Raw genomic sequence first — 25,704 nt, 5'->3', positions numbered from 1 at the left:
GATGGATGGATGGATGGATGGATGGATGGATGGATGGATGGATGGATGAATGGATGGATGGATGGATGGATGGATGGATGGATGGATGGATGGATGGATAGATGGATGGATGGATGTGTTCTGTGGGATTCCAGCTGAACTCTGTCCTTGTCAGTGGGACTCGGGTCAGGGTGCCTTTCAGTGGTGTGGGTGGATCTGGGGGGAATAGCGCCCTCACAGTGAGCTCCGCTCTGTCTAAAGGTGAGAAGGATGCAGACAGCATGTCATGGAGGTTTGTTAAAAGGACTAGGTGTTATAATCCCTGGTGTTTGCACCACTTCTGATTCGGGAGTTCTTGATGGCTGCTATGAGGTTGTACCAGCGGGACACATCGTCAGTTGTGTATCTCAGCATCACGGGGTGTTTCAGGCAGTTATCACAATACACCCTCTGCTGAGGCAGGCCCACCACAGGTTGATCAAGCCTGGGTGTGTGTCCCAAGGTTAGCTGTTCCTCTTAGCAGTCCAGGTGGTGTCACTCCTCTTCAGCCACAGCCAGTGGCTCGTCCTCTCGGTGGTGCTGGCCAGCTCTTTGATGGCTTTTTTCTGTGAGCTTGTCCCCTGACTCCGACCTCCCTAAGGAGTTGTGCTGTTGTGTTGGCTACAAAACCCCTACATCCCACCTCCACTGGGCACACCCTTATCTTCCAGCCTCTGTCCTCTGCCTCAGCTGCTAGGTTGGAGTAGCACAGCTTCTTAGGCTCATACGCTTCTTTGATGGGTCCTCCCAGGGAACTGTCAGTTCTATGATGTAGGCGAGCTGGTGGGAATTAGACCAGAAGACCAGGTCTGGTTGCAGGGTAGTTGTTGCGATCTCCAGAGGGAAAATGAGCCTCTGATCTAGGTCGACTTGCATATGCCAGTCCCTGGCTGCATTCGGTGGGGTCAGATCAGGGTTTGAGAGGCTAACCCTCGACTTGTACCCATCCAAACAATGGTTGGTGTCGGTGAACATCCTAGTTGTTGAGACGTTGGGCGTTGATGGATACCCTCTTGCACTCAAGTTTATCGGCTAGACCCCTGAGGATCTGGTTGTGTCTCCATGTGCATCTGCCTTGAGTGAGGCTTGTCCTACAGCCAACCAAGATGTGCTTGAGTGTTGCAGGGGATGTACACAGGGGGCAAGATGGGGAGTAATATGTGTGTCTGCGTACCACCCTGGACCCACAGTGGAGTCCACAGTGACAAGGACCAGAGTTCAGTGGAATCACACTGGGAGGGGGGAGGAAGATTTCACGGGCTGCTCCACAGCGGTGGCCCATGACAAGGTAAGTTTTAGGTTTACATTTTATATTCATAATACAAGAAGTTTTTAAATCTTCAATAGGAGGTGATAAATGTTCTGACATGTTCTCCCATTGTTTTTTTCAGCTCCAAGTTCTGACGACTCTGGGCCTCAAACCTGAAAGAAGGATGACCCCAAAGACGAGACACAGCTCCAGCAAGGACATGAAGACGAGGAACCGAGTCCACCAGAGACGACCCTAGAGACGACCACCAGCTTATGAGACAACAGGACAACTTTATAAGGAGCAGAATGCACTGGTACTTTACATGTACTTTAGAAAGAATCAAACCACAGATACTGCATGTTTCCACAGTATATTTAGTATATCACTGAGAAAATGTAGTTCTGTCAGAATCAATGGAAAACTCAATCTACGTGTGTTTTCTTTAATCGCTGCTTCCTGGACACTGAATGATTTCAACAGGGATGGAACATCGAGGAGAGGAAAGTCGTTAAGAAGAACAGGATGATGGGAACCAGATCCAGGACCAGTGCATGACTAATACAAGGTGAGTCCATGGAGTGAACTGACTCATTAGATGCTTGATGTTAATATGAGCACATGCACTTCTATGGTTCAAATGTAATTATTTATCTGTGATTTAATGAACCTTCTTGCTTTGTTTTTGCTCTCTTTAGAGCTCTCTCTGCAAGACACCCAGTAAAATGAAGAATCAGATCAGGACAAGAGACTGGACAAGAGCAGCCCCAGCATGTGAATACAGACTGTGGAAGAGGGGATGCTTATTATAGTGACACAAAAGGTGAGACGACAAAGAAATCTAATTCTATTGTGTTTCATTATTTTCAGCATGCTGTGGTCTATAACTAAGGGCATCATCCATCCATTAGCTGCACTTTTTATCCTATATAGAGTTGCAGGGGCTGCAGGTCACCAGTCCACCTCAGAGCGATCACAAAGAGACAGACAACCATTCACACTAACACTGTAGATTTAGTTTAGAGTCATCAGTTAACCTTCCATGTATGCGTTTGGATTGCAGGAAGAAGTCGGTGTACAAAGAGAAAATCCTACACAGTCACAGAGAGAACATGAAGAGGAAGAACCAGATGACCAGCAGGTTGGTACCAATATAAATACAATGAACCTGGTGACAGTGTATTGTTACATACTACTACTGAATGTGAATCTCACACGTGTCTATGATTCTTTTCTTCCAATGCTGTGACTTCAGAATCTAAGAAGACAAAGAAGCAGTTGGAGGAGCTTCCAGACGATTAGCAACAGAAGAAACGTGTCCGAGAACAGAAAGAAGAAGACCAACATCAAAGAGAGAAGAAGAAGAAGAAACAGACCCAAGAAGAAGTAAGAAAAGCTCCAGATTACTCCAAAGGTAAACTTCTCAAATGAAATGTGTTTACAGATAAAGTCATTTCAGTGGATGTTTTTACTGGAGATGTAGATGATGTGAATGACAGCCTCAACATTACATTTACTTTAATGTAAGACTTGGTTGTTTTTTCTCCAAACCCAGGCTGCTGCACTGAGCACCTCCCCTCTCCTCATCTCCTCTCCTTACAGTTAGATGCCACCATTGTATGTCACTAACTTTGTGTCTGGTCCTCTCTGCAGGTGTCTCTGGATCTGGAGCTGCACGTTTAGATCTGCTTTTCCTGGCCTCACCAACCTGCAAAGTTCATGTTCTCTCCCTCCTCTGTACCCTCGTCCCAAAGGGAGTTTTTTTTTTCAACTTCCTGGCAACAGGAAGTTTTTTTCCTCCACGCTGCGACCAAATGCTTGATCTGATCAAAATGCAATAAGAGAGAGTCTTAAATGAAAAGTCAAAACAAAAGAACTGTATCCGTTTTGTTTTGCAGATTCAACGACTTTATAAATTTTCACCGGTCAAAAAGTTGTGGCTGCCAGGGCTGCATCAGTCAGAATGCAGTACAAGGAGTTCCCTGTTTCTCCTTTATTTCTTAACAGAGGTTACACATATGCATCTCTATGTGTGTAGTTCTATAAACAAGAAACAAATGGAAAGAAGCCAACAATAAGTATACAAAACTACATAAACATGGAACAGCAACTATCATCTTGCATATAAACAAAGAACATTTTTAATCTACTGGTAAATGTACAGCCACAAGGAATCATGACAAGCAACACCAAATATACATCTGAACAGTCCCAGCAAACACTCTCCTGCAGGACCATGCAGAGAGCTTTGGAGGGGCAGGTGCTCAAAGGTAAAAAGGGGGCGCATGAAACACCATATAGAAACAAACCTTACACTATAAGGTGCAGCAGCGGTGCAATGGTTATTTCTCATTACATTAGCTACGACAGTCCTGCTAACGGTGTAGCCATCCCATAATAGACCACTTTAGAAGACACTGAAAGTGCTTTAGTTTACAAAAAGTCTTAAAATGTTGAATAAAATCGCTATAATTGCACTTAGATTTGCAGTAATCTGTGAATGTAGCAGTCAGATGAAAAATGCAGATAAATAGAAATGAAACAAACATTTTTGTGGTTGAAGTTATTACTCCACCAAAGAGGCGGAGCCTCAGCAGTGTAATAAGTTAAACCACAAAAATGTTTGTCTTTTAATGACTTAATTCTAAACTTGTAGTTTATGAAAAAATATTTTTGTTTCTAAATAAAAATTTACATTCCAAAAAAACCCCATCAAAATGACACCATTTATCAGAGCCAAAAACTATGAAAACAGAATGAATCTGTGGATTTTCAACTTTCTGAAGGTCCTTGAACTACTTATGCTCATGTTATGTGCCATACAGTGGAAAAAAACAAACTAAATCCAGGCTTTAAATCATCCAAATCACTTTTTTTCTTTATGTCCCAATTTAAAATTGTATTAATGTTATAAATTTTAAATTACACATATATGTCTATTCATTGAACTATTCAACTGTCAACCAAAATTTATTTGAACTGAAAATAATTATTTATTGTGTCAATATTGCTATTTGACAAAAATGCGATTAATTGCGATTGATTAATTACGCCTGTAATTAATTAGATGTTTTTAATCGCATCCCACCACTAATATATATATATATATATATATATATATATATATATATATATATATATATATATATATATATATATATATATATATATATATATATATATATATATATAAAACAAATTGACATTTTCCAATGACTAGTGTGGTTACTACAAAATGCATAACATACTTCTGAACTTGACAACATCCAATCAACGCATTTGTTATTATTAGGCTATATAAAATGAGATACCTAACAAATTAAGCCACCTAAAGTCATTCACTATTTCAAGCTGAAGGACAAAATACAATACAAGTTTAGGAATATTCTCCTTCAAAAACATCAATTTCAACAAAGGAGTTTTCTTTCTGTATTTCTATAATCTGCAATTCAGTGGGCCTGAGGTGGGCATCACTTTAACATTTGCTCAAAGCAAAATGTTAGTGACTTTTTGCTCACTTTAACATGAGCAAAGTGTTATAGTGAGCATATATATATATATATATATATATATATATATATATATATATATATATATATATATATATATATATATATATATATATATATATATATATATATATGTGCTAAGTCATCCCGGTAATAACACCAACACCTCCTGCTGGGTCTGCAGTGAGTTCTAGCTGCCACTAGAGGGAGCAGACCGTCCAGCTAACCGCCTGGACACACAAACACACACACACACACACCTACACACACACACCTACACACACCCACACACACACACACACACACACACGCACCTACACACACACCCACACACACACACACACACACACACACACACACACACACACACACACACACACACACACACACATATATATATATATATATATATATATGTATTAGGGCTGGGATTAATCCTGCCTGGTACAAAGAAACAGAAATGTTGTTTCTGTGGGATTAATTTCGATTAATTAATTACAGAAAAAAATAACGCGTTAAAACAAATAACGCAATTAATTGCACTTTCCTCAGTTCCCTAGTTTCTGTCTCACCAGTAACTCTGATGCACACTCCAGCCCAGTAGGTGGCAGTAATGAACCTAAAGTCTGTTTGCAGCCGTGAAGAAGATTCACAGGATGTACTGTCAACACACACATAATAAAGTTTGGTAAGATGTGATGGAAGACGAGGCCGCACTGAGCTTGTTGAGAGGAAAGTTTTAGTATAAAAAACTCACAGATGGCAGCTTGGAAAAAAACGTGGTTGTATGCAGACTGTGCAACAACGAATTTTCTTACCACTGCAGCAGTTCAAGGCTACGGAATCACCTTAATGCCAAACATGTCACGGCGAACATGGACACCAGAGGTAACGTTAGCTGTGACGGTTCTGGTACACGCAAATGGTGTAGCCAGTCCACGATTGACCAGATGACAGGGTTCAGAGCCAAAATAAGTAACGCTATGTCTGAAAAATTAACAAACTCTCTGGCGAAATGGATTGCAGTGGACTGTAGACCACTTTTGGTTGTGCACGATAAGGGACTGGAAAAGTTGCTACAAATAGCGTCGTCTGACCCAGTTTATGAACTACTGTGCAGAAAGACATTTTCAAGTAAAACCAAGCAGCTTTATGACACCAAAAAACAGACTACAGTGAACTTATTGAAGAACGCTGAATGTGTTGCTCTGACCAGGGATCACTGGACCTTGGTCAGCAAGTCTAATTACGTTGGTCTTACTGCACACACTATTATTGCCACAGACCAGGAAGGGCGTCTTCAGTCTTTCGTCTTAACAGTACAGAAGACAAACACCAGGCACTACGCTGTAAACTGCACAGAGCAGTTTCTTGCTGTGGCAGAGGCCTGGGAAATTGAACAAAAGGTCACCACGATTGGAACAGACTGGAACCATGATGGCTGCAGCAAGACAGCTGCCGTTCCAGCACATGCTCTGTGTTGCTCACATTTTGCAGAGAACCATTACTGTTTACCTTGGCAACTGTGGATTTAGTGATGTGTTGGCAAAGTGTCACAAGATAGTGGGTCACTTTCAGCATAGCCCAGCCAATACAGAGGAACTACACCAGGAGCAAACAGCACTTGGACAAGAGAAAGATCCACTGATACAAGATGTGCCCACAAGATGGAATTCAACGCTGGATATGATCTCACATCTCCTAAAGAACCAAGAGGCTGTCAAAGCTACTCTTGGCAGACAGAAGCACAAACTGGCGATGCTGACTACAGCAGAGTGGACAAAACTGGAGAAGCTAGTGACTGTCCTGGAACCATGCAGGGAAACTGAACTATTTTATTAATGGGATTTATTGCTAGTTATCATACCTTTGAAAAGCTTTTTTAAGTTGACTGCTAATTAGTAAAATAATTAAAAATCACTTCTAAAAATGATTTACTGCAGATATGTGACTGAGCTTACTTATGTCTCATGTTCTGTGGTGTTAATGGCTCTCTGCCACCTGAGCAGCACCATGAAGGTCATGGAGGAGGACTCATCCTACATGGTGAGATTCAAGACTGCTTTCATGAAGGACCTATCTGAACGCCAAGCTACACTCAACCATCAGTGGCTCAAGCTGGCTACAGCCCTTGACCCACGCTTTAAGGATTTAAAGTGTCTACCAAGAGGAGAGCGAGAAGGTTATGGACCAGCCTTGATGCACTGCTGCAGGAAGAATCCAGCAGAGCTACTCCAGAACCCACAGAGGAGTCACCAAAGAGGAGACGCCTCCTGCTGTTTTCTTCAGACTGTGATGACGATGTGGGGCCTAACTGTGCTCTGAGCCTCTACAGAGCTGACCATACAATCAGTGAGACAGAATGTCCACTGCAGTGGTGGTCACCTCATGCAGCAGCTCATCCACAGCTGTCTGTCCAAGCCCGAAAGTTTCTGGTAAGCCCTGACACTTCTGTGTCCTGTGAGAGGGTTTTCTCACTAGCAGGAAACATAATTCAAAAGAAAAGTGCAGCCCTGAGCGCTGAAAACGTCAACAAGCTAGTTAGTCTCACTAACTGGCTTAAAGAGAAGGAATAGCCTTAGAGGTGTTGTGAGGTCAATAGGTTTGCTGTTATAAAGCCTTCAAATGTTTCTCAAACTGTTACGGCATATACTCAAGCTGTTTATATTTTGCTATTTACCATTTTCAATGGTAGAAATGGCACTTTTTATTACGCTGTCAGTCTGTTTACGTTGCCAAAGATGCTTTGTTTCTCATTTTAGCAGAAATTGCTTGAGTTTACAAACAGCCATAAAATGTTGAATAGCTGATAATTGCACTTTCAGCTTGCATTAGTCTGTTAATGTAGTAGACAGATGAAAATCACATAGATGAAAAATAAACATTTTAGTTGTTTAAGTACATGTATATGTCTGTTCATTAATTCAATAGTCAACCAACACTGGACGATTGTATATATATATATGTGTGTGTGTGTGTGTGTGTGTGTGTGTGTGTGTGTGTGTGTGTGTGTGTGTGTGTGTGTGTGTGTGTGGTAATTTGCTGCTCTGAATTTTGGTCTGCTTTACATGGGTGTAGCTCTTTTACTTATTTATAAAGCATTGTTTATAATTACCTCTGCATTTGTGCTCTCGCTCTTTCATTTGTTTACCTTTGGGTTGATTTTAATGATTTCATGTTCCTAAACCTTCCATGTTTTTAAATGTCTTCTTCTGTAAATACTTGAACTCAGAATGTCACAGAGAATAATCACTAAATTAAAAAACAAACAAACAAAAACACTGCTCTATAAACACTCACTAAGGAAACTCCACTTGAGGTTGGATCCAGAAACAATCAATCCTCACAGACCCCCATGTTAAAACATCCAACCTGAGAGCAGAAGTAAACATGTTTCCTGTCTGGTACAAAGAAACAGGAATGTTGTTTCTCTAAAACAATGCCGTCTGATTTTTATTGAGAAGACACCAGCTTTGTTGAATTCTGCCACAAACTGGTTCCACTGAGATTACTGGATTCAAAGGGAGTTTTCTGCAGCTCTGACTTCCTCAAACAGTCCAAATGGGAGGTTCTGATTCTTAACTCATCATAGTTGTGGATGTGAAGCTTCCATGTTCTTTCTTATCAGTGCTCAAAGTTTGTAGAAGATTTTAGATGCTCGTGACCTACTTCCTGATTTGCTGCATTCCAAAAGATTCCCTCGTTGTTGGCAGGATTCAAACCTGCACAGGGAGACCCCAGTGGATTTCTAGTCCATCGCCTTAACCACTCGTCCACGAAAACCCACACAGAGGCTTGTTTTTAAACCCAGAGAGGAAATCACAAGACAGTTTCTCTGATGTTGCTTTTCTTTTGAAGCGCTGAGTGTTTGAACCTGCAAACTGCCATGAAAAGTAAAATATAAATGCTATTTCCTGTTATGTAATGTTATTTATTGTTAACGAAACAATAAAACTGAAATATTATGTCATTCTTTTAGAAAAGATTTTGGGGGCGCTGTTTCACTGCTTTTGATTCTAGCATTTTATCACAACTCCATCATATAAAGAGAAGAAAACTGTTAAGTCAGGTTCATTATTTCAAGTTAACTGTTCAGTTATTTCAGAGCTGTTTCTAGTAACTTCCTCCCTGTAATAATTCACTGACAGGTGGGATGATTATGGTTTTTAGTTGGGTTGGTACATGAACAGTCAACATGTAAGATTGAGGCCTTCTGTCTTATCGTTACATAATAAAAGTGTTTCTATCAAACATTTAATCAATCTGTATTGATCAGATCAGAATTAACACGGAGGAATTCTGCTGATATTAAAGTATGACTTTTGCAACAACAAAAAGCACTCAGAGAGCGTAGTACTCCGCCAAGGCTGCTCAGTCGTTGTATGATGAAATCTTTAAAACATTTGTGGTCCGCAGTGGTTGATTTGTAGTAGGATCGTAATCACATGATTTTAAAATCAATTTAAACTATTCTACAGAGAAAAGTGGACCAGAATTCCTCCATGGTGATGGAAAAGACTGATCACAAGCTTGAACAAACATTTAACTGCAGCTGTTGCAGCCAAACCAGTGATTAGGTTGAGGGGGGCAATTACTTTTTCACAGGGGTGATACCGGTTTTCAATAAATCTTTGATAAACCATCACTTAAAAACTGTGTTTTGTGGGTTATCTCTGTATAATAATTAATATAAATATTAGTTTGAGGAAATACTGGAGTGTGAGAAATATGCAAAAATAGAAGATTTCTGTCGGGGGGCAAATACTTGTTCACGGCACTGTCAGTAATGGATGAGTAATCTGTGTTTTCTTTGTCATTAGCTTCTTCAGTGACTGTATTGTGACTCTGGGTGACTCATGGAGGGAAGTCATCTGTTTTCTCCAGATATAAACAGCTTCACACACAGCAAATGATCTGAGATGATTGTTTTGTTGTCATCAGCACTGGTTTCTGCTAAAAACAGAGATCTAATTGCAAACTAAAATCTCATGCCAGTCTGGGAGGTTTTCATTTTTTCAGTTAAATGTGGCTGCAGCTGAGGAAGTTCACTCATGTGGGTTTGTTTGTGTTTTGTATTTGCATTGTTTTGGTTCCTTTTTTTCCCTGCTGCAAAAATTTTGGAAATCACAAGTTTAGCTGAAAGCCCACACGAGTGACACAAAAACAGAAATAATAAGTGTGTGAAATGATGGAGTCGGCGTGTAAATCGACTCGGTGTTTCCCCTTTGGGACGATTGAGAAACACTTGAGAGGGAAATTCTTGACTTGCTGCATTTCTTCACATTTGGTCTTTTACAGGTTTTGGGGCCAAATAGACGAAACAGCGAATGAAGTAACTAAAATGGTGCGAAAATATAGAAAACATGATAGAAATGTAGCATTTGAGTTTGTATTAATGTCACAAAGGTTTCTTCAGTGCACTTTGTCACATTTTTGGCCATTTTTTTCCACCTCAATCAAGTGTTTTGTGACATTTTGACATTTTTCTGACCTTTAATTCAGTGTTTCTTATAGTTTAAGTTCAGAATGTGTTTAGAAATGATCGCACTGATGACTGACGATTGTATTGACATTATTTATGATATCTGTGAGATGGAAAGAGTTAGTTTCTGTTTTTGAAAAAGAAGGACATAATCTTTTCAATGTGAATTTACTATCTATTTGGTTGATTAATATGAAAATCATCCCAAACTTTAGGTTCTATTACACTTGGATATCTATTTTATGGTCCTTTTTCCTTTCATTTTTTTACTTTTCCCTGTTTGTTTTTTTCTTTCTCTCTCACATTTAAGGCCCTACTGTGCTTATTTAACATATTTTTTGTAGCCTTTTGTTAAAATTGTGTATTGCCAAAGTCTATTTTGGTTCTTGATGATATAATAATATGTATATTATACACACACATACAGGCAGTTTCTAGTGTCCCAATATCATCTCCATCTGAAGATTTTTCACTTTTTTCCATTTTAAAGGAACTAATTGAAAATGTTGCCTTTGCTGGAGCCAGTCAGTCGTTCGGATCTGCTAGAAATTATATAGTCTGTGTCTTCACAAAGTTTTATGGCTGTGGGAATTTTTTTTCTGCAGATATTTAAAAGGATTTTCCAGATTAGACATTACTTTGAGGGGGAAAATACAAAAATTCACAGGAATGAAAGTGAATGAAATTGACAAATTTCGGCGTAGATGTTCCCTAGAACTTAATTTTGGGTCTAAAATAGCAAATAAGTAAATTAACAGGAAAATGTATCGATATCTGTAAAATAACATGCCTGGATAAATTTTTTATTTTTTTTTTTAAAGGAGTACCACAAGGCTCCGTACTGGGCCCCTTTTTATTTCCCATATATGTATCATATAGAACATTAAAAACCACTGATTATCTTGTTACAAGGCAGGGTTCTGCTTAGAAATCTTTGGTCCTTGCATTCGTGTGGCTACTTTGACATATTCCACCCAACTAAACGATAGGTTGCTTTTAACTGTACGAACTTGTCGGCCATTTTAAGGCAGCATCTCGGTACCAGACATCTTAAGAGTTCCTGAGTAGCACCTCTGCAAGTGGTTTGGATGTTATGGCTGATGGCTAAATAGGCTTTCTTTGGAGTCTATTCTCCGAATTATAATACCTGTAACCATAATTCTGGGATTTTACGGACATTTTGTCACACAGTCAAAAAAGTACAGGATTTGGTGCAAATTGCTTATTTTTTAAAAAGTGAGGCACATAGAATAAAGTGATTATGATGAAATACTGCTATTTTAAGCTCAGGTTTAGTTAATTTGTCCTTACTGTCTTGTAATGCCGACGATGCCCAGCTGTACCTCGCACTAAACTAGAATAAAACTCAGGTTTTTAATCTTTGGTAGCTTTGATTCTGGTTTAAAAATTCAAAACCAATCAATTTGTCTGCACCTCCTTCTTCCATCTTAGGCTTTTTGTGCCTCGTGTTTTATTTGTTGCTGTTTGTGTTTGATTATATCAAAATCTAATCATTCCTGTGTTTGTAATCTCTTCATAAAACGCTTTCGTCAGTGTGCATTTCCTCGCTTCCTGATTGAATTATTAGAATCATTAGCATCCATTTTACAGTTGACAGGTGAAAGCAACTGTATTTCCTTGTTTCTTTTTTTGTGCGATGACGCTAAACAACTTCCACAGACATGAAAAGAGGAACTCAGCTCTTGCGGCACATCGAAGACACACTCAGAGTATTTAAGCCTCGTCTCTGGTGTGTTTTCGATCAGTTGGACTTTGCTGCATCTCAGCATGGAGATCTACGTCAGGCATGTGGAGATGCTGGGCTTCGAGAAACGCTTCTTCCCGAGTCAGCACTACGTAAGGCTAAAAACTTCTACTTGTCAGCCACAATTTCTGCTCAAAACACTCCAGATTCTCCAAAAAATCTTTACATTTAGAGCTGTTTTTTTAACATAACTTCAAGCGCTAAGAGGCAATGCGGCAAATTGGGGATTTAGTCTTTAAAAATGGTTGATTTTGTTGTTTGAAACGCTGACCTGTGTTTGCAGGTGTACATGCTGATGGTGAAATGGAGCGACCTCGCAGAGAAACTCATCTACAGGACGTATCCTGAGATTCACACTTTCCACGTGAGTTCCCACAAAATCATTCAGATGCCTCTGGTAAATAAAGTGCAGTTAATAGAATCAGAAATGTTTTCTGTGTTTGTGACAGAAATCGCTGAAGGAGATGTTTCCCATCGAGGCCGGTCAAATAGAAAGGAAGGACAGAATCATCCCTTCATTACCAGGTTAGAATATGAACTGATTTCTTCATTTTGGGGTGAATTCACACTTTTCTAAGTTTTCCTCATTTTTTACTTATAATATTGAATCCTGGTAAAATTTAGCTTGTTTTTAGGTAAGAATTGACCAAAAAGACTCTTTCATCTCAAATTGAAAACGCATGTCTACAAAGTGATGTTAAATGTAAATTATGTGATTGCTGAAATATTCACCCCCCTCTAACCAGTGTATAGTAGATGCATCTTTGGCTGCAGTTACAGTATTGAACCCGTGTTGGTCTCAGTCAGCCTGAACATCTGGAATTTTACCCTTTTCTTTGCAAAACTCTTCAAGCTCTTTCATCTTACACAGGAATCGTACGTGAATAGACCTATCAGAGTCCAGCCACAGATTCTCAGTTGGTCTGAGGTCTGGACTCTGACTCTGCAGAACATTCTTCTTGTTATCTTTGCTTCAATTCATCTTCTTGATGGAAAACAAATCTTTTCAAGTCTCAGTTCTCTTCAGACTGCATCAGATTGTCCTCCAGGATTTCTCTAGACTTTGCTGCATTCATTTACCCTCTAGCTTTACAAGCCTTCCAGGACCTGCTGCTGAGGAACATCCCCACATCATGATGCTGCCACCACCATGCTTCACAGTGGGGATGGTGTGTTTGTGATAATGAGCAGTGTTTGGTGTCCATCAAACAAACCGTCTAGTCTGATGGACAAAAAGCTCCACTTTGGTCTCATCAGACCAAAGAACCTTCTTCCAGTTGACTCCAGAGTCTCCACGTCTTCTGATGAACTCCAGTCCAGATTTAATATGAGTTTGTTTCATCAGTGGCTTTTTCTTAGAATTCTCCCATAAAGCGTTGACTAGTGAAGAACAGGTTGTTTGTATCACGAGTCTGTTTCTTGTAACTCCTTCAGAGAAGTCATGGGTGTCTTGGTGACCTCCTTCACTCATCTCTTTCTGGTAACTTCTTCACAGGAAGTCATAGGTGTCTTGGTGACCTCCTTCACTCATCTCTTTCTGGTAACTTCTTCACAGGAAGTCATAGGTGTCTTGGTGGCCTCCTTCACTCATCTCTTTCTGGTAACTTCTTCACAGGAAGTCATAGGTGTCTTGGTGGCCTCCTTCACTCATCTCTTTCTTGTAACTCCTTCAGAGGAATCATAGGTGTCTTGGTGGCCTCCCTCACTAGTCTCTTTCTTGCTTGGTCTCAGTTTTTGAGAACGTCCTGCTCTTGTCAGATTTATTCATGTTCCATGTTCCTTCCATTTCTTAATGATGGATTTAACTGGACTCCAAGAGATATTCAGTGACTTAGAATTTTTCTTGTATCATCACCTAAATTATGATTTTTCTCAGAGTTTCTTGGAGTGTCCTTAGTCTTCATGGTGTAGTTGTATAGAGGAGTACTGATCCACCAGTGACTGGACCTTCCAGATACAGGAGTCTTTATACTACAATCACTGAGACACCTTCACTGACCTTAGATAATTTGATTGTAACTAATTGTGTGACTTTTAGCACTAATTGGCTGCACCAGTGTCAAATAAGGTGAGTCACTTTAAATGAGGTGAATACTTAGGCACTTATTTTACATTTCATCTTTTTAATTAATTGACGTTATTTTGTAGAAATCTGTTTTAACTTGACATGAATGACTTTTTTAAGGTGTATTCTTGTCAAGAGAAGCCAAATTGTATTGACCACAATTCAACCATTACAAGGAGAAAACATCCAGTTGAGTGGAAAACATTCTATATCTTATAGCTGCAAGCTGCAGAAGTCAAAATGAACATCAAACCACAGACTAGTATTAAAAGAAACATCACCCTGTCAGTTAAACCCCCCACTACATGCTGTAATGCTCTTTCAGGAAGCACCTGTGATTATAAAACACTGTGGGTGAATTTACTTCTCTCTTTTTGCAAGTGCAACATTTTTAATCACCGCCGGCTCATCTTTCACTCTAATCTAAAGTCCTGCACCTCTGTGGAACCAGAACAACTATGGCTACAAGTACAGAGAACTCAGAAATATGTTCTGTGCAGTTTGACACAATTAGAACGACCATGACTGTAGTCAGAAAAAAAGCAGAAGTGCGACTGGAAAATTTATGGAGAGATTTTTGGGGCATTTCCCATTTGACTTTCAGTTTTTACAGGCAGCCAGGTGTCACAAAAAGAAATCCGTCTGTGTTTGCACCATCATTTTCTGTTCCTGCTCAGACGACGAGGCTCGGTTTCCATGAAAACAGAACTACAGCTTTAGCACATTTCCCTTGTGACACTTTAATTGCAAAACGCTTGTTGCAACGTGAGGAAGGAGAAGCAAGACAAAACCTCAGACCTGATGAAACAGCAGCCTGAAGGCAAGAGGGAATGCACAAAATCGCTCTCTTTTGTGCAATTAGACAACTAAGATGCTAAACAAAGCTCATAAATCAGTTGGTACTTTTAATTTAATACTAGATACTACACTTTTTCTAACATATGTGCACATTCTACCAAACAATTTCTCAAAAATTTAATTCACTGCTTGTCATATTCCATTTTTATGACACAAATCAGAAGACGAAATAGCTGCTGTTTGTTTAATAGACATTATTCTGTATTTCTGGTTGATTTTCAGACATTTATTTAGATTTTACATTGCAGAGGGTCCTCTCTGATGAATAAATTAACAATTTTATTTTGAATTAATTGAAAATGAGGTCATCTACTAATTGCATGTCTTTGTGACTCATTTACAGAGTTTTTACTTTTGTCATGGAGACACAAAAAAAAATCAACAAAAGAAGCGCTATTTTATTGTTGGATAAGTTTTGGCCATTAAACACCATGTTGTCCTGAAAGTATTTTCATCGTGCAGCTTCAAAAGGCTGAAGGGTAAAATTTTAACTCCTAGATATCGAAACAAAACAATCCCAACTGATTGTTCACGTTAAGAAGATTTATTTTTTGAAGTTTTTTTTAATATTTATTTTATTTTTAAATATGCAGATGAGTCACAGTCTCTTAAAAACTCTCTTTTTTGAATTTATTTACAGACAGAAATCTAAACTTTCAATACAAACAGCTTCAAAATTCATGTTTAATTTTTTTGCACATTAGAGGAAAAATTTTTCAAGAGGCAATTTGGGATCTCTCATGAATCGACTGGGGGAAAAAATGCATTTTCACCACATTTTTAGGAATAAAATGTCATCCTGTGAATGAAGAAATAATAAAACCCATCAGTGAAAATTTATAGAACATAAATAAGAACATAAATAGAAAGTCTGGTGGATTTAAATGCTGCCAAAGTGGAGATTTATAGTTTTAAGTTTGAGGAAAAATAATAATTTTGCCAAAACGAACTTCAAAGATAATGAAATCTACAGATGAAAATATTCAATGTGAAGTAAAATAAACACCTAAATGTGCATTTTGAAAGTTTTCTCTCCACAAGTTTGAAATAAGAATTGTGATGAAAATGAAATCTCAAACTTAACCAGTGCACGACTAAACTATTCCTGCATGTGATGTCACAAGAATCCTCACTTGCTTTGTCTTGTAGTTAAATATTTTTGAATATTTTATGGTATTTTTCTGCATGAGGGATGGCTTCTATATCAAATAGTGCTCCGATATTGTACTCTATGTTTTTTACCATCATGTTTTGAAATATCTGCTGTGTCTGCATGCACCAAAACTCAAAAAAGCACCGAATCACGGGGCGTCTTTTTGTGTTTTTGTTAAACCTGAAATCGGTCTCGACTGTTTGTGTTTGTGTGTTCAGCTCCAAAGTGGGTGGACAGCCAGAAGTCGAGAGAAACCAGGAAGACCACGCTGGCTGAGTACTGCCACTCATTGGTCAACCTGCCGCCTCACATCTCCCGCTGCAAACTCCTCTGCAACTTCTTCAAGGTCCGACCGGAGGACGAGAACCCGCCGGCACCGAACACGTCAGTGCTTCACACAGACCTCTGCTTCCATTATAAGCAAACACAAAGTGTAAATTACTATGCAGAATGTTTTTTTTAAAATGATAATTTTCTCTTCAGGCTAAAAAGAAATGAGACGTTTGTGGTGTCCAGGGAGCTGAACAGAGGCGTCGCATCGGGTAAGAGTCATTTAAGATGAAATTCATGTAAAATTAACTATTTAGCCTCTGATTCTTTATATGTTCACAATCTAAAACTTTGTGTTGTTCTGCACATGCAGTCATCAAACCTGGAAAAGGGGTTTTTCCTGTAAGAAGTCTTTCCTTATAGGTGAGATGAGAAAAAGAAGTTAAGCTAAAATAAGATGAGATTAGTTGAGATGTGAAATGGTAAGCTAATATTAGATGAGATAAAATGAGGTGAGAGGATATTAAAAATAATGAGATGAGATTAAAAAATAAAACAAGATAAAATAAGATGAGATGAAATGAAATGAGATAAAATAAGGTGACAAAATCAAATAAGATTAGATAAAATAAGATGACATGAGGTTAGATAAACTGATAAAAGATAATCCAAGATCAGATAGGATGAGATAAAAATAAGATGAAATGAGATAAAGCGGGATAAAGTTAGATGAAATCAAATGAGATAAGATGAAATGAGATAGAAACAGAAAACATGAGATTAGATGAGATGAGAAAAGATAATCTAAGATCAGCTGAGATGAGATCAAATAAGATGAGATGAGACAATAATATGTTGAGATGAGATAAGATCAGATAAAATAGGATGAGATGAGATCAAATAAGATGACATGAGATTAGGTGAGATGAAAAAAGATGAACTAAGATCAGATTAGACAAGACAAAAAATAAGATGACCTGAGATAAGATGATATAAAATAAGATTAGATGAGATAAGATGAGATGAGATAAATTTACACCATCAAACAGCCTTTTTCTGAGCTTATCAGTGGATGACAAGCACAACTGAACTTTGTGGTACTGGGCTGCATACATAAAACAGACTTTACTAAACTATTCAAACACCTTTGGTTATTCAAACCTACATGTATAACTGTGTTTAATATCCTGTAAGATGAGTACATTCCTCTGCAAACTAATAACATCCATAAACTTGGCTTTACTTTCAGCTACAAGTAATTTAGCAGCTCAGATTGTCCACACGTCTGAAATAAAAAGAGACACTCGTGTTTTACCTTTCAGAGATATCCGGCCCCATCATCCTGGACACCTACAGAGTGGTCGCAGACTTTGAAAAGACATCCAAACACGAGATCAACCTGCACACTGGCGACCTGGTGGAGATTGTGGAGAAAAATCAGAACGGTAAGCAGAAAATTAAGTGAGAAAATCATGTTAAAATCACAAACATGTCACATGTGGCTTGAGTGGAAAATGATTATTTGTCCTTCCGTCTGCTGCTCTGCAACCATTTAAGATCAACAAACAATGCAAAGTAGCAAGTTCACATTTTCTGGATCAAGATAATACAGTAACCATAACAAATGTACTCATTTTTAAAAGGATTTTTCAAATCTTAAGAGAAACAAAAGCTAAACCAGACAACACTAGGCATTTAGATTATAGTTTGCATCATGATGTGAAGCACGGTGGTGGCAGCATCATGATGTGAAGCATGGTGGTGGCAGCATCATGATGTGAAACATGGTGGTGGCAGCATCATGATGTGAAGCACGGTGGTGGCAGCATCATGATGTGAAGCACGGTGGTGGCAGCATCATGATGTGAAGCACGGTGGTGGCAGCATCATGATGTGAAGCACGGTGGTGGCAGCATCATGATGTGAAGCACGGTGGTGGCAGCATCATGATGTGAAGCACGGTGGTGGCAGCATCATGATGTGAAGCACGGTGGTGGCAGCATCATGATGTGAAGCACGGTGGTGGCAGCATCATGATGTGAAGCACGGTGGTGGTAGCATCATGATGTGAAGCACGGTGGTGGCAGCATCATGATGTGAAGCATGGTGGTGGTAGCATCATGATGTGAAGCATGGTGGTGGCAGCATGATGATGTGGGGATGCTTCTGGAAGGCTTGTAAAGGTAGAAGATAAAAAGAAATGAACAAAGTCTAGAGAAATCCTTAAGCACAACCTGATGCAGTCTGAGGAGAACTGAGACGTGGAGAAGATTTGTTTTCCTTATTTCCTATATTTTCCTTAATACCTATTTATTGTTAGTTTGCTTTGGTGCTGAGCTGCTGTGGTTCTGTCTTTGCGTTCAGGCTGGTGGTTCTGCCAGCTCGAGTCCAAACGAGGCTGGATTCCTGCGTCCTACCTGGAGCCTCTGGACGGACCGGAGGAGGCCGAGGAGGCCGAGCCCAACTACGAAGGTGAGCGCAGTTTTGTCACGTCGCTGATCTGGTCTTTTTCCTTGCGTTTATATTTATTTAGAGTGCTGCATATATCTGCAGGTGAGCTGCACGTCACCGTCCAAGCCTACCAGGCTGAGCAGGAGGATGAGATTTCTCTGGAGCTCGGTGAAACTGTGGAGGTCATTCACAAGCTGCTGGACGGCTGGTGGGTTGTCAGGTATGATCGACACCACCTCAGAGGGCACAACGTTTGTCCTACGTTTGCTTTCAAAACATAATTGAGAGTGCAGTTCAGCTACATAGAGGTGTAATTTCTGAGATGACATAATGATGAGATGAGATAAAATAGGATGATATAAAATAATACAAGATATAAAAGATGAGATGAGATAGAATAAGATGTGATGAGATGAGGTAAGATAAAATATAAAATGAAAAAGATAAGATGTGATGAGATAAGATGAAATAAAATAAGATGTGATTAGATGAGATTAGAGGGAAAAAAAAGTTCAGATAAGATGCGATGTGGTATCATAAGGTGAGATAAAAACACGAGATGAGAAAAGATGAGATGAAATAAGATATGACATAAGATGAGATTAGGTTAGATGAAATGTAATAAGATGAAATAAGATGAGATGACATAAGATGAGATGAGATTGGATGAGAAAAATAAGTTCAGATGAGATATGATGAGTTATCATGAGGCAAAATGAAATAGCACGAGATGAGAAAAAGATGAGATTAAATAAGATTAAATGAGATAAGATGAAATATGATATATGAAATAAGATGTGATCAGATGTGATGAGATAAATGAGATGAGATGATGAGATTTGATTAGATGAAATATGATAAATGAGATTAGATTAGATGAAATATGATAAGATGTGATGAGATTAAAATAAGATGAGATTAGATGACAAAAATAAGTTCAGATAAGGTGCAATGAAGTAACATGAGATGAGATAAGATAAAATGAGATAAAATGAGATAAATTTCACTGATAAAATCACCATTATACAGCCTTTTAGCAGCTTTCAAAACATGATTGAAAATGCATAGCGGTGTTGTTTTTTGGAGACAGCACTGAAACATGTTTGTAAAGTGAATTCCACTGTGGATTCCAACTTGAAGTTAGTTTTTAAGCCTGTATTTGTTGACATTTTGGAAAATTAAGAACTCTGAATCAGCTATGAACAGCTCCTTTTTGCTGCTTATCATTGGATTTACTGACACCTTTCACTAAATTGTAGCTGCAAAAACCTGCGTAAGCATAGTCCCTTTCATTTAAAGGGATAGTTCGGGATTTTTGACATGAATCTCTATGGCATCCCTATCATTAGTAACGTACACTCTCACTGTCTTACCCCCGACAGTGTCCCGTGAGTCGAGTTCTGGTCCGGTTCTGGTCGCGGCGAAAGTAGTCCGGCAGGTTTCCAGGGTCACTTAAATAAAACGTATTTCTTCTAAAAACAGCATGTGTTCAAAAGAGTGATTTATTTGCATCACAAAACCCATTTCCATGAAAAAGTCACACCACGTAATCACTTGGCACTACTTCCTGTCCCGTCGTATCAATGCGCGCTGTCCTCCAGGCAGCGCGCATTGATTGCGCATGTGTGGTTGATATCAACACATGTACGCAGCAGTCAGCTGGAGGACAGCGCGCATTGATACGACGGGACAGGAAGTAGTGCCAAGTGATTACGTGGTGTGACTTTTTCATGGAAATGGGTTTTGTGATGCAAATAAATCACTCTTTTGAACACATGCTGTTTTTAGAAGAAATACGTTTTATTTAAGTGACCCTGGAAACCTGCCGGACTACTTTCGCCGCGACCAGAACCGGACCAGAACTCGACTCACGGGACACTGTCGGGGGTAAGACAGTGAGAGTGTACGTTACTAATGATAGGGATGCCATAGAGATTCATGTCAAAAATCCCGAACTATCCCTTTAAACATCAAGGGGGAGACACAATTTTCTTCATTCTGGTGAATTTTTACCCAACAATTTGTTCTTTTTTCCGCTTTAAGTTTTGGTGGAAATGCCAGATTTTACTCAAACCTGAATCCAAGACCTCCCCCCTGAAAATTCAGTCATCTATGTTAGTGTATAAACAGTTTTATGTCTCTTCTACATGTGTAATGCACCCATATTAAGAGAAACGAAGCTAATTTTAGCTTTTTTTGCACAGGAAAGGGGAGGAGACGGGTCATTTCCCCTCCATGTTCCTGCAGAAGGGGGGCAAAAGAGAGAAATATGACACCGAGAGGATGAACCTGAGGGGACAGAAGCCACCACCTCGCAGGTCTGTTCATATTTTATTCTGATGTACACTGTCATTTCATACCTCTAAATCACTTTAAACTGCTCATGTTAGCAGCTGCAGCCTTTAAAAACTCTTACTGGCCCTCTGATTGACACTGTAAAGTAGCTGAAGCAAAGAATTGACACAACTAAAAAGGTTTTTGTTCATATCTTCTTTCTAAAATGTACATTTTCCACTGATGTGCAGGTTTGCACGTACTCCCCATGTTGTCACTCTGGTGTTTTATTGCATCACTTCACATTAAAAGGAAATTCTGTTGCACCACAGCTGATTTCATTTCTCCTCGCTACAGGCGGCTGTGAATTTCTCTCCTATTATGGATCTAATGGCTCCACTTCTGTTTGTATTATTGACCACAAAAATAGCTCATCTCATTTTCAGGCTGCCCAACTTCTACAGAAGAAATCTACAGATTTCAGCTGCATCTTTTGAGTTTTAGCTGTGTATATTTTTAGACACAGGCTCAGTAAAGCGTCTTTCAGATATGCTGTCCTTTCCACATGAAGTTACAATATTACACATGATAAAGATATAGTGCAAACAAAATTAAGATATCACACACGATTATAAAATATTACACCTGAAAAAGATGGTATTTGATAAAATAAGATAAGATGAAATTAGCTAAAACAACAGAAGATAAGGTGAGATGAGATCAACAGATGAGATTAGATGACATGAAATAAGATGACATAGAGAAAAAAATAATATAACATAAAATCAGACAAGATTAGATGAGATAAGACAAAATAACGTAAAATGAGATGAGATTAAATAAGATGAGATAATAAAAGATTAAAAAAGATAAGACGAGACATAACATAAAATACAATAAAATAAGATGAGAGGAGACAAGATGAGATGAGACGAGATAAAATAAGATGAGATGAGATAAGATAAGTCGAACAAGACAAGACAAAATAAGATAAAATAAAACAAGATTAGACAAAATAAGATAAGGTGAGATTAAATAAGATAAAATGAGATTTTTGATACAAGATGAGATACAGTAAGATAAGATAAAATGAGATGAGAAGAAATAAGATGAGATGAGATGAGATAAAATAATATAAGATAAGATAAAAAGAATAAGGCAAGACAAGGTGAGATAAGATGAGATGAGAAAAATAAGATGAGATGAAATAAAATTAAATAATATAAGATTTTAAAAAGATGAGCTACATTAAGATAAAATATGATGAAATAAAATAAGGTGAGATGAGATACAATAAGAGGAAACGAGATAAACTAATATAAGATAAGATGAGATAAATAGAATAAGACAAGATGAGATGAGACAAAATAAGGTGAGTGGAGATTAAATAAAATAAGATAATATTAGATTTAAAGAAAAGATGAGGTACAGTAAGATCAGATAAAATATGATGAGATGAGATGAGATAAGAAAATGAGATGAGATACATTTTTCATTAATCCTGAATTTCCAGGGTCACAGCAGCAAAACTTAAGAGTTCAAAATCAGTAAAAATAACAGGAAATAAGTACTGTTGATCATGTACAGATTGCACAAATCCCTCTGAATATGGTGAATAGAGTTATTGCACTGGGTTTTTCTTTATGTCATATCTTAGTATTGCACACATTCTTCTATGAGTGTTGATGTTGCTAAATATATAAAACACTGATAATGCACAGATAATGCACCGATGAGTGAGTTTGACTGTTTTGTAGGCAAAGTTTGTGATTTGTTCCAGTTCGACTCACCAGACCTCCTCTGTGCGTTTCTGCCTCAGGTCCACCATCAGAAACGCCAAGAGCATCCACAGCAAGGCTCGCCAGCGTCTCAGCCAGGACGCCTACCGACGGAACAGCCGCCGATACCTGCAGCACAAAGCCGGACGCCTCGCCGAGCCACTCAGGAACTCCAAGAACTCTGGGAAGTCGCCGCTGAGGGAGAGGAAGAACCAAGGTAACGGATCACACTGGGGTTATTCCATCTCACGTCGTTGTTCAAACAGCCTCAAATTTAAATGTGCAAAGAAAGTGCTGAAAGTGGGCAATTTTTTAAATATTTTATGGAAAAAAGTGTATATTATATCAAGCTAAAATTTCACAGATATCTTTATAAATATCATTCAATTATGGGGTTAAAATTTCAAGCAAATCAGAGATAGTTGAGGAGAAACATTTGCAGATTTGAGGTGGCGAGTTTAAATCTAAATGTCTCAAAAACAGCTCTGAGTGCAGATATGACCGGATGCCATTTCTGTCCGACAGATAACATCCCCGAGCAGTCCGGCTCCAGCTCTGAGGGCGAGCTGAAGAAGGAGGCTCCGGTCGTCCCTCCACGGCCGAGTCCGGAGCTCATCCTGGAGCGCTGCACCGACAAAACCCGCAAGAAAGTCAGCATCCACAAGTCAAGCTCCAACTCCATCAGCTCCACCAGCTAGCAGCTTCACATCACCGTCAGACAGCATTTTTAGGAGCTTTTCTCCAAGCAGGAAGGCAGCTCAGTTACAAAATGTAGTGATGTTTAGAGCATATTATTCTCCTGTTTCGAAACAAAACCCCCTCAAATATGAAATATTGCACATTATATTGACATATTGTAATTGAAATGAGATTTTAAAAAGATGAGATAAAATAAAATGAGATAAAATAAGATTAAATGAGATTTTTTTTAAAAAAAAGATGAGATGAGATCAGCTGAGATAACAAGATGAGATGAAATAAATGAGATGAGAAATGAGATGAGATAACATTACATTACAAAAATACATGAGATACGAAAACTTAAAAAGAGATGAAATGAAAAACAGATGAGACTAGATGAGACAAGATGAAACGAGATACAGTTACAATACAGGTACATAAGATAAGATGACATGAAAGTAGAGGAGATAAGATGAAATAAGATAAGATGAGATAAAATAAGAGGAGACAAAATACGATGAAATAAGATGAGATGAGATAAAAAAGATGAAATGTGATCAAATTGAATGAGATAAGATAAAATAAGATGAGATGTGATAACGTTACGTATGATGAGATAAATTAGATGAGATTAGATGAGATAAAATATGATAAATCGAGATTTAAAAACTAAGATTAAATAAAATGAGTTGAGATAAGATAAAAATGAGATAAGATAAAATACGATAAGAGGAGATGACAAACGTTACATAGGATGAGATAAAATAGATAAGATGAAATGAGAAAAGGAAGCTTAAGAAGAAATGAGATTTAAAATACATGAGATGAGATAAGGCAAGATGAAATATGAGAGGAAATGAGATAAGAAAATAAGATACGATGAGATAAAATATGAAATGAGATGAAATGAGATAAAATTAGATGAGATAAAATAACGAGACTAGATGAGATGAGTGGAGATGAGATAAGATGAAATAAGATAAAATAGGATGAAATGAGATAAATTAAGATGAGCTGAGAAAAAATAAGATGAGATGTAAAATTACATGAGACAAGATGAGATGAGTGGAGAGGAGATAAGATGAAATAAGATAAGATAAAATACAATGAAATGAGATAAAATAAGAGGAAATGTAACAAGTTTGAACAAGATAAGCTGAAATTAAATGAGAGAAAATCAGACAAGATGAGACAAGATGAAGCAAGATTGAAAAAAGATGAGATGAGATAATATAAGGTGAGAATGATGAGATAAAATACAATGAAATGAGATAAAACAAGATGAAATAAGTTAAAATGAGATAAAATAAGATAAGACAACATCAAATGAGATGAGATGAGATAAACCTCACATAAAATCGCCGTCAAACAGCCTTTTAGGAGCTTTTCTCCGGGCAGCAATGTCTAGGATGTTTAGGGCATAATATTCTCCTGTTTCTACACAAAATCCCTCAAGAATATCTCATTTCAAACAGCTGTTCGCTGGATTTTTCAATCAAACACACAAGAGCAAATTGTGTTGCGTTTAAGGACTATTTTCAGCAGCAGATTGATCCACATTAGAAGCTGTAGTGAGTATTTCTGACAGCAGAATACTGCAGCAAAACAAACAAAATGCTTACTCTGATGCCATCTGGTGGTTGTATCAAGAAAATACACAGCATCTGTTTATTCTCCCTGAACAGTGCTGATGTTTGGAATCACAGATTAACACCACCTATGATGAAGAAAAACAACAGCATTTTTAAATGAAAGTAATAAGATTTGCTCTTTTACTTGTTAGTGTAGAGTTAAGATGAGATTAGCTTAGCATAAAGTCTGTAAAATGAAGGAAACAACTAAACTGGCTTGGTTTAAAGATGATAAAATCCACTTTTCAGCACTTCAACATCTCACTTTTTAGAGTTTAGAGGGCAGCCTTTATGTTAAACTAAGCTAAGCTAAGCTAAGCCTATTTCAGTGTATAAGCAGTTCATTTAAGCCCTGGTGTGTATTTTTAAGCTTGCAATCGGTAGAAGTTAGTTTTTTATTTATTTGCTTAATAAATTTATCGAACAAAGATTTTTTTGGTGTGTTTCTTTGACATAGAACTGAATATCTTTGAATTTTGACAGGTGGTCGGTCAAAACTAGACATCTTAAGGATTAGAAG

General features: G+C 38.2%; 1 protein-coding gene and 1 long non-coding RNA gene across 2 annotated transcripts; both read left to right on the top strand.

Annotated features, from left to right (window-relative positions):
• Positions 1-85: 85 nt before the first annotated feature.
• LOC129350561 (uncharacterized) lies at positions 86-3,590 on the top strand. The gene is made up of 7 exons (XR_008603998.1): positions 86-1,306; positions 1,410-1,583; positions 1,751-1,835; positions 1,966-2,090; positions 2,331-2,408; positions 2,523-2,681; positions 2,921-3,590. It is a non-coding gene; the product is annotated as an uncharacterized LOC129350561 (long non-coding RNA).
• An 8,392-nt stretch (positions 3,591-11,982) lies between these two features.
• LOC111586256 (neutrophil cytosolic factor 1) lies at positions 11,983-25,614 on the top strand. The gene is made up of 11 exons (XM_023295954.3): positions 11,983-12,115; positions 12,307-12,387; positions 12,473-12,548; positions 16,318-16,483; positions 16,583-16,641; positions 17,692-17,814; positions 18,734-18,841; positions 18,923-19,040; positions 21,025-21,138; positions 22,914-23,089; positions 23,398-25,614. Exons 1-11 carry the CDS (start codon positions 12,047-12,049, stop codon positions 23,568-23,570), a joined length of 1,263 nt encoding a protein of 420 aa, XP_023151722.1. The 5' UTR covers positions 11,983-12,046; the 3' UTR covers positions 23,571-25,614.
• Positions 25,615-25,704: the final 90 nt, after the last annotated feature.

The sequence above is a fragment of the Amphiprion ocellaris genome, chromosome 14 (genome assembly GCF_022539595.1).
Source record: "Amphiprion ocellaris isolate individual 3 ecotype Okinawa chromosome 14, ASM2253959v1, whole genome shotgun sequence".
Classification (NCBI taxonomy): domain Eukaryota; kingdom Metazoa; phylum Chordata; class Actinopteri; family Pomacentridae; genus Amphiprion; species Amphiprion ocellaris.
This window is presented reverse-complemented; position numbering and strand designations above follow the sequence as displayed.

What these genes read in the sequence shown, in the direction of transcription:
- LOC111586256 (XM_023295954.3), top strand. Translation starts at nt 12,047, where the DNA reads ATGGAGATCTACGTCAGGCATGTGGAGATGCTGGGCTTCGAGAAACGC. An exon ending in AATCATCCCTTCATTACCAG is followed by an intron (nt 12,549 to 16,317) that starts GTTAGAATATGA and finishes TTGTGTGTTCAG; the next exon opens with CTCCAAAGTGGGTGGACAGC. An exon ending in GAGGGAGAGGAAGAACCAAG is followed by an intron (nt 23,090 to 23,397) that starts GTAACGGATCAC and finishes TCTGTCCGACAG; the next exon opens with ATAACATCCCCGAGCAGTCC.